The sequence below is a fragment of the Plectrocnemia conspersa genome, unplaced genomic scaffold, assembly GCF_051122295.1.
Source record: "Plectrocnemia conspersa isolate PC_06_02 unplaced genomic scaffold, ASM5112229v1 ptg000010l, whole genome shotgun sequence".
Taxonomy (NCBI): Eukaryota; Metazoa; Arthropoda; class Insecta; order Trichoptera; family Polycentropodidae; genus Plectrocnemia; species Plectrocnemia conspersa.
In genome coordinates, this window is record NW_028277174.1 from 10,064,261 (window position 1) to 10,077,752 (window position 13,492).

At 26.2% G+C, this 13,492-nt stretch overlaps 1 protein-coding gene across 1 annotated transcript in view; it reads left to right on the plus strand.

Moving 5' to 3' along the window:
- Positions 1–13,492, plus strand: part of unc-13 (protein unc13 homolog) — a 403,791-nt gene that overhangs the window by 15,247 nt on the left and 375,052 nt on the right. The window contains exon 2 of the mRNA XM_088194185.1: positions 11,490–11,519. Within this exon, the coding sequence (XP_088050311.1) occupies positions 11,490–11,519 (30 nt within the window). The remainder of the gene's footprint in view (positions 1–11,489; positions 11,520–13,492) is intronic.

Genomic DNA, 13,492 nt, shown 5'->3' on the forward strand with positions numbered 1-13,492 from the left:
AAAAATATTAATATGATAAACCGTTATTTTTATGTATATAATGTTTATTTTAATAGAGAGTTGTAGCCGTGTTATATTATTATTTTTATGATTTAATATTATAAATAAGTCATAAATAACAATGTATTTCATGGCACCAGTTATTTTTATATGTCTATATATTATATATTTTTATTTTAATATAGTACATACATGAAGATTTATGTAATATATGATGTCATGTATAATATTGATTATTTCTTAAATAAAGTTAAACGATAGGTCTGTGTTCGATATCAAGCTGAATTAAATATTTTGTCGCAAGGTATATGTGGAGAAACACAAGCCATGGGTTACGTCACGTGTCCCTAAGGTCCCACGTAGCATTAAGGATCAGACCACGAGTCAATGGTTACACTTATTAAAGAAAAGAACAGTAAGAACCATATCTTGTTCGTGTTACAATGTATTATACGTAATATATATAGTTATATAACATAATACAAATTAGGTTGTGGCGTTCCTAAGATAACTGTATTAAAATGTAGAGATTGATGGTTATTATATGTTGGTAAAACATTTTATGGAATTCAAGAAATTATCATTTTAATTACATACTAAATACCAAGGTGCTGATATGTAGAGGAACTGTTAGGGAATATTAATTAATGAAGCATGAGGTCTCTTATTATCGTGTAGCAATATCGCTCTACGTTTGACTACCAACATAATTTTCTATGTATGGTTTTAATTTCCTAACGATTTGATTCTGATTTGATTTGATACAGTCGATAAATTATTCCCCCAAAATATCCACATTATCGGAATAATTTTTTTAATTGCAAATTTACTGTTTAACTGGTCTATCCAGGCTATCATAGAGAATGTATTACTCGTCACTTGAATAGTAGTTTCCTATTGTTTCTGATCTCTAATGAGAAACAGACTTTTAAATATGCTGTTTTTGCCTTTAAATCAGTTCGTGCGGTACCCATATGCCATTTTTTCAGGTTTCCTTTGTTGCAGAAATAAACTCATAGACTCTTGCGAGTGTCCATTGTTTGTGGATTAGCTTGAACAATGTTCCCTAATCTTTCTTCATCAAAAGCAGATGAAGGTCTTCAGTTTGGAATTTTTTTAAGTTTTACTAGTACGAAATTTTTCGAACCAACGCAATATTGCCATTCCAAACCCGAAATCGTTATTTATCTATACTCGCGCGTCATTGTGTTTTAGTTTGAATTTGTATAAAAAAGAGTATGTATGTCGGATAACATAATGTGGAGAACCAAAAAATAAATAAATAAAAAGCACAACTCCTTTCGTGAAATAAATATAAAAAATAGTATTTACTACAAAGGTCTTGTTTTAATACTTGTAAAAATCGGTTATTATGTATGAGACAACCTAATATGTAATATAATAAATGCTTAATTTTTTGTTAAAAATTAAAATTATTAGCTACACAAATTATTTAGTCCTTAAATTATAAATTACATTTTATTGTACTAACCTAAATTTCTGTGTATTATTTATATGAAATAATATAGCACAAACGATATTTTTTTCATTAAAATTAATATTTTTATTTAGTGATTTGTATATAATAGGTCAAAATGTATCTATTTTAAATTATTTGTCAAAATTTTCATAACATTAACCCTTTGAGTAGTGAGTTCATTTAAGCACATATTTAAATTTGTTAGTAAACACCTAGGAGTGAGTTAATTTTACGTATTAAAAAAAAAAAGTTTTGTTGTTATTTATCTATTTTTATTTGTACTGCATTTATAGTAAATTATAGGCAAAATAATTATTTAATTTAACACTTTTCTTATATTAAATTTTGTTAATTTATTTTACATCGATTTTATATATTTTCCGGCTTTTGTATTTTTTTTATATCAATTGAGAGGTTCACGATATTAAAAAAATTAATAAAACATATTTTTTGTTAATTTATTAATATTATTTTCCATAAAAATCATTAACATAAAATTAAATTAAAAAAAATATTATAGAAATATAATGTTTTTGAAATTTATTATTTATTCAGTTATAAATGTTAATAAACAACTATATGAGGTACCTGAAAACAGTAAAATATCAACCGCCGTACATGTACGGCGATATCGCTCAAAGGGTTTTTAATACCATTTGCAATTAACGTTTAATTTAAAATTTTATTTGCGATATTTTACAGAAAAAAATGTGATTCTTTTAATTTATAGTACTGCTACTTCTAGAAAATTGGTTATTATAATATTTTATATTTTAGCATATATGTATGCTTATATTTTGTGAGCTAAGAAATCTAACAGTTTTTAAAATGTCTTTTTATTGAAATTATTAGTTTGTCAAAGCAGTCTTGTATTTTAATGCTTTTATTCAGACATACCTTTTTACTTTATTATTATAATCAAAACTGTAGGATACACAATATAACTTGATAATAATTCTATTTATTCTTGAGACTAGGAAAATCTAGGAAAACCATCATCTGTCATGATCAATCGTATTTTTATTGATATAATACGCAATTGATATGATAAAAATTAAAAAAATATATGAAATTTAGGTGTTACTTATTGACTTATATTGTTAAAAGTTTCCATGAACATATTATTAGAGATGCAGTTTTTTTTTAGTTTTGTGTTATTATCTGAGTATATTTACAGTTAAGATGTAGTATAACATTAAATATATCGTGTATTTATGTCACCTTGTATGTATACTTGTAATATATACTTATTCACTGCAGAGTAGCAAGATAAATTATACCACTTTCAATTTATCTTAAGAAAATACCGCAAAGCTTTGTAATTCGATATTGATAGCAATTTATACTTCTCATTAAATTGTCGATAATTATTTGTAAAATAAATCTTATGTTGTAATTATATGTTTTTAATGATATATAAAAATACATTGTCATTCTTTACTTATAAGAAGTAATTTTTAACAGCAAAGCAAGTAGAAAAAAAATTAAAGCAAAGTTTCACTTAGTTTTATTTGCGCTACAGTTCGAGTAACATGCAACAAAGCTTCAGTCGCTGCAATGTTGTGCTTGTAGTGTGTGTTTAAAATGGCTGTTTTTAATTAATTATCAAGGCAGGCAAGAGTAACGTTAAAAAATAAATTATGGAGTGAAAGGCTGTTTATTGACAGTGATTAATTTATTTATGTTTTTTTTATAAAACGTTTATCTTAACATTAGGCTATTAAAATATTTATGCAAGCTGGGTGTCTAGAAAAATAGCAGGTGAAAGACTGTACAATGAACGTTTGTTAATTTTTTTTGTAGCGTTGAAACCATAACCATTATTTATATTATTTTTTATAAAAAAAAAAAATCTTATTTTTTAAATTTGCTTATCAAAATGAATAGGAAAAATTTATTAATTTTGTGCCGTTAATTATCAATTGCGTTCTTATTTTTTATTGTTAAAAATAATTGATAAGAACGATATTTATATATTTTTAGGCATTAATGCGTTAAATAATATTTTCAAGTGGTCAATAAACTTAAATTTATTAGCTTTTAAAATATGTGATGTAGGGTAGAGGTATGCTTTATTTATAGACATTGAAATCGCATGATTAAGTCCGACGTCTTACGGTGCTTCATACAAGTCAACTTGATCCTAGACTTTACTGTCTATGGAACTTATTCAAAGCCACATTTCATATCTGAAGGCTTTATAATGAAAGCCTGTTTGTAAACAGGCTTATCTTGGATATTGTCCAACGTCTAGTGCGTTATGCTTAAACTCGGAACCATACATACCCGGGAAGACTTGTGTAATACTCAAACACACAGATTCAACCAGACTCAATCCATGGTTTAATAACTTAATGAAATTAATATTATATTAGTTAGAATGTGAGGAAAATGTTTGAATCTCTCTGTTCCGCTTATATGTATTATAGTTTAATAATTGTATGAGAACTAAAAAATATATTGGTGTGATTAATGTGCAAGACACATTATTTACATCTTTACAGATTAAGCTCTTTAGATGCGCTTTATAAAGTTTAAATATGCAACGTCAAGTGATGCATAGCTTTGGTTGTTTATTACCGTCAAAGTACATAACGAATGATTTTTTGTCGAGTACATCAATTAATTCAGAATTTGAGGGATTGAGGGGTGTTATTTAATTACAAAAAGGCTAGTGCGGCTTGTGATAAAGCGTTTTAACGGTCTAAGAAAAAAATCGTTTATTTGTAAAAATGAGACACCACCGTAAAAACTTTTTAGCAGCTAAAGTCACAAAGTATCTGCTATAATCACTAAGGATTGATATAATGCGTACATTCGGGTTTGCCATTTCTAACGTTCATTTTTAATCTGCTCTAGCGGGCAATGATAATTTGTTCACAATTAAAAAAATCGCCACTCTTCTATAATTGGTCGTCTCACAACATTTTCCAAGGAGGAAATAAGGATATGAATACTGGCAATCTTCTTACACTCTTCGTCTGAAGACTTTCTCTCAGACACTTCGTCTGAGAAGTTTTTTGAAACTTTCTCAGAGACTTCTACTGAAATTTACACTTAAATAAACAGCCGAACTTCAAGAGCTCTTTAATCAAAATATCAATCAGTTAAGAATTATTTATTTTCCAGTCAAATTAAACATCCTTAATGTTGATACTTTACAGAAAGAGACAGACTTTTACGTTGGATATATCAATACTTCTCTTAAACCATTAAAGCAACTACTCTGTTAAAGGTTGGTTTATCTTTCACTCCATTCGTAAAAGTTATTTTTCTTTGAGATGGTAATCATATTTTTCATGTAGCTAAAATTTTTATCTTGTTTTTAGTTGCATTTACAAACGTAAGACAAATATTACCTCGATCCTTTCTTGAGTTAAAATATCAAATAATGAGTAACACAAAGAAAAAGCATTACTGTTAAAATAACAGTCATGAAATAGCTAACAAGAAATCTCGCAAACGAGTAATAACACGTTCTACTATATATGTATGTGTTATAGCTTGCAAATTTCTGCATTATATGTAAGATATTGATTATTTTCAATTGTATTGCCCAATTTTTGATATATCTTTACAAATCATCGATATGTGTATGTCCTTGTCGGTAGTATCAATGAATATAAATTTATTCTATTAGATATCATAAAATTATATTACAATTCCAGTTTGTAAGGTGTTTACGTGACACATTTATTCGTCAATTTTATGTGTAAATATGATAACCCATTGTGAATAGCTGTGGCTCGTAACGACCGAATTTTATTTAGCGCTTCTGGCGCGATTTGATCGATAACCAGCGTAAAGTTGAAAACTTGGCATTATTTACTAACACAACCATTAGGAAAAAAAACGACTTTAAAAGTATACATCGACGAAAAAAAAGTAATAATTTAACGTCACTTCAGCTCCCGAGAGATGCAAATTTAAATGCGAACGCCTCCGCTCTACGTCCGGGCAAGAGGAAAGAAAAGGGTCAGGGAAAGTTTCAACATAGTATATGTAGGTATGGCAAATACGTGTGAGAAAAAATATACAAAAAGAAGAACGCAGCTTCAAGCATCTCGAAGCTGGCTTCATCTCGTATGCTACAACTGTCAAAAATAAATTTCGCATTGACAGTAAAAATTCTCGTCAGGCACCAAATTAGCATATGATAGCTCTTTTACACGAGCGTGATTTTCAGATGAGAAGTATTTGCTCTGAGTATAAATTAAAAGCATTGACATATTATATTACAGCTCTCTAATTACAGAAAGGTGAGAGCGCATTTAATAAATTAAATAATTACTATTTAATTGATAGCAAGGTTTTAAATTTAAATTGGCTGCTAAAGTAGAAATATGATAATAGATAAAATAAAATTTGTTTTTAATAGCTTATGCTGTAAAAAAAGCTTGTTAGTAATTTTTTTATATACATATTTAATAATGAATAAGTTAACTAAGAAATAAAAATGTTAAATTATATATTACTAATTATTTTAACAATGTACAAGTAATGTAAAAGTTCAATTCAAGCTTTTTCTTAACCATCTATGTACTTTTATGTTAAATCACTGTTTTTTATGTATCACGAGAAATAAATTTGTATAAAAGTATTATCGTTCATAAACTTTACATTAAAAAATATTTCTAAAAAATAGTTGATATAATGTAATAGAGATGAGAAATATTTTTTATATAATAAATTATACTCTTACAAAATTTAATGACTTTTTTATATTTTTATAACTCAATTTATAGTGTAATTTGATAAAACAGACGCCTAGAATATTTCTTAATTGTGAAATTTTTAGGATAAAGTGCAGGTATCCTGTCATTTTATTAAACATATATTTGCTAGCTTTTTATAATCTACAATTTCATCATTAATAGCAATGAATGAGAGTTGTTTTATATTGACTTTCTGTAGATAAATAAATTTGTAAAAAATATCATTAACTTTAGTTGTAGAAAATAAAGATTCGAATTTGAAACCTAACATTGTCGACCGAAACTAGAAAAAAGTCGGATTGAATATCATTAGATTATTTTATCTAGTGCTTCATTGTGTCTGAAAGATCAGAATTAGTTATTAATTTATTATTGTAATTTTGATCGACCATCATTTTTATATATTTTAATAAATCCACTGATCGTGATAAAAATAGAGTTAAATCGTGCGGGGTCATGCAAAGTAACAAATATTGATTAAATCTGTTAACCAAATTTACCACGTCCTCATTTATGCAAGACATATTTTCAATTTAATGGACGACAGGTCAAATCGGACCATTACTTAACCATTGCAAAACTGCATACTAGAATATCCGATTGTTAGCATATCTGTTCTAAAAGACATGGCAAGTAATTGGTTTTAATTTCTGTGTGGTGTCTCACTATTTACTTAGTAGTTGTTAATTTTGTTTACCAAGTTATAACGCACTGGTCCAATGCCTGTCATGTTGCAATAATAGATTAATAATAAATCCGATAAAACTATAACCAAACTATCGATTACTTTTAATAGTTAAAGTTCCTACAACACTTGTTTATTGTATGTTAGTGATATTTTTTATTAAAAAAAGTGTTTTTAAAAAACACCTCTTAATTATAAGTATACATTATATAAATCTCACGTACCAATATTCCATTTGTAAATCTAAATATACCACATTTTCCGACCGGAAAATTCAAGAATTCGATTTTGAATCCTCCATTATTACACGACACGATTCGCAGTCCGCATTGAATAAAATATGGAATTTCCTCCACGAAAAATCCAATATTTATCCCTACCTCTCTGTCTCCCTCTTCTTGATCTTTTCCCCCATTCAATCGTTGTGTGTGTGGTGTTAATGATTCTTGGCACAAATACGGACATCATAAATTTCCTATCGCTTCGCATTGTCACGTTCACACGGCCGAGAAGGAGGACATTCGCTTTTCGAGGGCAGAACATAAAAGCGAACAAACCATCTTTAAGTACGTCGACGGTAATTGCTTTATCATTGCGAATGCAGAGGAAGAAGAAGAGCGCACATAATGGAAAATCAAATTTTCGCCCAAGAGATATCTGCGGCGATGCTGCGTTGTGTAGGTCTCTTATCGATTCACTAAACAAAAAGTTTTAACGATCGATCTACGTGAACGTGTACGTGCTGCACTTATACTAACCTCGCAATTGCTGATAAAAATAACGATTATGATATTTTCGCTTTTTAATCGTGAAAATTTGTATTCGGAACTCTTGGGTAGATACTGTGTTTTTGGGCGCTTATCTTTATTATTATTGTTTTTTAATTACTTTTTGCTTTAAACAAGCAAATTCAAGTTTAAAGGTAATACTTAAATATCAGTAGTTTATAGCTCTCTATATTTGTTTAAGAATACTAATATTATTTATATATTTATCATGCAAATATATGCGCAAATAATAGAACAGACACATCAATGTTTAAATTAGTATCATATTCGAGTGGTATGATTTGTTAGCCAGTCTGGTGTATATTTTAATTGAAAAATAAATATATATATACTATATATAGATATACATATAAATCAGGATTCAAAATTGAACAAAATTGAAGTTTAGTTATTGCGAAACATTTTTATTATTCTTGCTAGTGGCTTTAACAAATGGTGAATTAGTTTATTTCTACCAATTAGACCACATGATAAAAAATCTCGCATTGTATTGTATATTTCTACAGTGTGACAATCAGTAAGTGTGTCTATTATCTAGGAGATTTACGGCATTTTACGCTTATGAATAAAAATAAAAATATTTATTTTGAGCATGATTTAATTTATTTTTTATTACAAATCTGATTTGACAGCTTTCTTTAATGCGTTTAGAATTTTTCTCATGAGGTCTATTAAAAAAATATTAAAAAAAACTAAGCTTATCTGATTAAAGATTCAACTGTAATGCAATGTTTTTGAAACTCATTACGTTTACAATCTCATTTCCTATCTTTTTCACTTATACTTGTTTAACTATTTTTTTGAAAATAATTAAGACATAAAGAAATTTGTAAAATATATTATTATTATAATAAAAATATTGTTATGACATAAGCTAAATATTTCAATTCAAATAAACGTAGATATTTTTTAATACGCTTTTTATTCAGTGAAATATAAAATTTATCTATGATACAAATATGTAATATCTATTTACTTAAGTAATAAGATTTAAATTGCTCATGTAAATAAAAACATTTAACCTAATAAATTACTAATCAATAATGAAAAAGTGAACGTGTAAGTTTCTTATTTATTTTATATCATCTTGTTTAAAGTAAAAGTATTTCTCTATCATGCTATCTAAGTTTCTTAAGTGAAACCTTAAGAGTTCTTAGACTCGAGCTTTATTGTTTATGTAGACATTTTATACAAAAGTTTATTAAAGGTCATTGTACAGCGCAGTCTATGTTTATATTATATACATATTTTATTGTATTATTCATACTACAGTGTGCAAAAACCAGCTTTCATTAATTTCGATATACAAATTGAGCTTGCGCGAAACTTTTATATCGAAGAGCAAGATAAGCTCATTCGAGTCGCAGAAACTCTACCAATCTTTTTATTTCATCTGACACATAGCGAATTATAGCTCAGATTGCGATGGTCACGAACAATAACGTGTGAAAATAATCTGTTTTATTATTTTTACAATAACAATATTGCGTTTGAACAATCGCTAGTGTTTGATATTAAAATGCGCTTTAATGGTAATATTTTAGCCTTGAAATATAAATTGGGCTCGGGTTGACATAATTTACTGTTATTTTATGAAGGGCGACGTGAAAAATCGCTCTTTACAAATGAACTATAAATGGGTAAATATCAACCTCACTGTTAAGTTTTTAATACAATATTTAAATTGCGTATTTTATTTTGAGGTGTATGCGAATTTAAATAAAATTGCGAAGAACTATATCAAAATTAATACATTAATATTTTTTTGTAATGCTTAATCTGTGCAACTGCTTTAAATTATATTTTAAATAATTTTATTGCTAATGTCAATATTCATAAGAGATCCCAGAAAAATGTCTTCAGGTTAACGTTCCTTGATTTGTGCATAACAATTGTATATTAAGTGACTGTTACTGTGTCAGTGTAAAAAAAAACAATTAAAAATATATGTGAACAATATTTAAACATATTAAAAACCTCACTTTATTTAACATACTCGCAAGTAATTTGCTAAAGGAAAATAATACAACTAAACGTAGACTAGCATGTAAATAAGTTAAAATTTACACAAGCAAAATTATAACCACAAGCAGAAGTGCTACTAACTCACATATAATAAAATAAATATTATTATGTTAATTATTTATATTAAAGGGAGCCCTTAGTGAGGACACTTTCTACACTTTTTCCTTTTCCATGGACCTAGATGTTTAGAAAAAAAAGAAGTAAAATATTTATATAATACATATGTGTGTATATTTTAAGAATTGATTTTTGTCTAAATCGACAGTTTTTTATTAATTTTATTTTAAAATTAACGATTATATATTTGTATGTTTTTAACTATTTGCTCAATCAAGCCTTAAGTGTTATTAATAGACTAACGTTAATTTAAAAATTTGAGTGTCTAATTATTTTTTGAGAGTAGATATATAATTATTTTATTAAATTTCTAATATAAAAAGACTATTTTTTTTTATAAAATACATTAATATTTATTGTTTATAAAAACTATTTTTTAATAGGTACAGTTTTATTTTTCATTTATCATATTTCAATTTAAAATTACAACCAATTATTTTACGCTATGTTAGTAACGAAATTATTTTTATGCTTAAAAAATATTTTGACTTAGCTTTAATTATTCTTCTTGCTTTGTAAAAGTTCAAACAATCAAAAAGATTTTTAAAAAAAATATTGACTTAATTTACCTTCATATTGTACTTATCATTTACTTTTAGTTACTTAGAAAATTATATAGTTATTAATATGTATACTTTGTCTATATATTTACAAGTATTTATAAAATTTATAATCGTATGAATAAACAATTAAAATCAGGGATGAGAATAGTTCTTTATCTAACAAGATTTAATTTTTAATGGTTTCAAAGAGATTTTATATAGTATTTTCTGTATTAATAATTGTTGAGGTGATTAAAAAGAGCTTTAATGTTTTTTTTTCTTTTAATTAACAGTACTTTATAATATATATTTCTAAAGTCTAGCGTTCTTTGATATTAATTAAACATGGTGGTATTTATTTTGAATGGTAATATTATAAGCAAAAAATTTTTCCTTTAAGATTTATATTTTTTGCATTAACGGTCTATACAGTATGATTATTTATTGGCAATGTTTATTTTATGGCAACCTGTATATTTTATAACTACTAGGTAGTGATAAAATTTATATGTCTATCAATGACTGAATCACCCTAATGCAATTATATTTGATATCTAATCACTATATCAATAAAATATATGAATACTTATCAGTATGATTGATAAGCGGAACTACGCACGTTAAACCGAAATGGGTCGATGTCATCAAGTGGTTTATTTTTCATTGTAATATAATAAAAATAATTAATTTAGATGTTAAGGAATATCATATCATTGTACATACGCACAAACACACATCAATCATCTCAAACAAAGCTAGATTATATAAATTGGCCAGAGTCGAATTGGATTTATTATTATTATTAGAACTGGACTGCGCTCTTGGGAAGGGAAGAAAAGTCGTCCCACGCACAAGAGCTGTCCCTCGATTGCTATTTTCCGTGTAAAACTTTTGCTGTTATTGTTACCCTTTTAAAGCGGCACTCTGCTAAGCCAGTGGCACAACAGGAAGCTGTCCTTTTCCACCAGATAATAAATCATAACAGGGGAAGTAGGAAATTACTCGGAGTGGCAGTTTCCTGATTTTTTGCAGCCGTTACACACTTTTAACGCCGTTACAAAAATTATCTCAAATAGCCAAATATTTTACTTGTTTATATCATGTGTATTAACATATTTTTCTCTTTTTTGTTTGCAGTAAAAAAGGCGCATTATGTTGGACCACAAGGTAAGATATATTACGTTTATTACGAAACACATTATACGCATCATAGATAATCTAGTTGATTCATGTTAAGGTCATCTGTTGACAAGTTGATTAAATTTATTTCACATCTGGGTATTAACCCCCCTAGGAAAATGTTTTATTATTATTATACGAGTAAAAGTTAATTAGTTCGTTTTAATTTATTGCAAGCAATGAGCGAGGCGTATTTTATATTTTATGTTTATTTATTTAGCTTGAAAAGTAAATAAAAATTGTAAATGAACCTTACTTAATTTTTGACAAAATAATTAATGTTTTTCAAACATAATATATATGTCTATATAATACAAACGAATTTTAATCAGACTTTTAATTATATAAAGCAAATAAGATGTAATGTTTTAACGGTGAAAGGTACATAGAAATTTGTTTTACTTTAATGATATATAAATATCTTTTAATATAGTGAGTTAATGGTAAAATTTTGATGTATTTATTTAATTTAAATTATTGTCATGAAGATTTATTATTAATAATAAGAATTATTATTAATAATAATAATTAATTAATAATAATAATTAAGAATAAAATAATACGTTGTTATAAAAGTGTTTCAGAATTTTGCTAGTTTATTTATTTAAGGGTGTTTAGATATACAAAGATTAAAAAGTAATTATCATATAATATTATATAATATTTATTTGTAAAAGTGGCTGACTATTGACTCTAAAGATTTAATTTCTATTGTATCTGGGAGATCGAAATTATTAAAAATGATGTAATTATAATTTAGATTTTCGTAATATCACGAATAAATATCGTTATAATTAAATAAAATTTTACTAGGTCGTACATATAAAATCATATAAAAACTACTTAAGCTTATAAAGAATATCTTAACGTATTAAACCAAAAAAGTTAGACCTCAGAAGATTATATACACGATACCCTTCATATTCCAGCAAACATAAAGTTTTTTGGAAGTTTTATCTACCGAAGCACTTTATTGAACATACAAATTTATTCTAGATTAGCAATTTTATATTTAGGGCTAACAATTATTGTTAAAATGTTTTTCTTATACCCAAGAAACGCTTAAAACATTAAAATCACACTTTGTGATACAATATTGCTTTACAATAAGCGATTAGTAAACTTTTATCTCTTTTATATTTAAATGTATATTAGAAAAGCATTAATTATAATTTTTAAAAATTGCACAATATTTTTTTAATCATGTCAGGTATCACAAATATTTTTGTTTGCCAATTACGTTTTTTTGGAATAATATTTTTAGCCCAAAACCAAGTAGTAAAAATAAATTATTTTTATACAAAAACAAGCTGTATATATATTTTTAGAATTCAGCGTCTTTTAAATATGTTAAAACCTATACTTGACGTAGTAAATTTTATTAGCATATGTATTATTATATTTAATTTATTATTACTATAAAACATAATATACTTGAAAAAAATGACAGTAGCGTACATCATTGGTTATTTATTTATTTAGAATATAAGTATAGCATTTAAGATCAATTTTTATTTAATTTGAATATACGCCTTTATTCAAAAACCTACGCTATATATATTTACTTGATTATTTTTACCATATTTGTTTTTTATGAATAAAACTAATTGAACTTCATGAAAACCATAAAGCAGCACAAAGTCAAAGCAGTTCTCTGTTTGGCTATGAGTTATATGTAACTTTTATAGGGACGTTAAACGATAAAAATATTTTCTTAAAAGAGAAACTAGAAAATATACTATATTTTAATTTTTGTAAATAAGCTGTTATATTTGAAAGTAGAAAAAAATAGTTTGTACTGAGAAAAATGGGTTCAAGCCAGATTTTAGTGAACAAATATGTATTTTTTGTAAATTTATAAAAAACATATTCACTCTAATATAATATTCTCATGAATTGAAAAAAAAGAATGAAGCAACATGTATCACAAAAGGTGAAAAAAAATATCCATGAAAAATAAT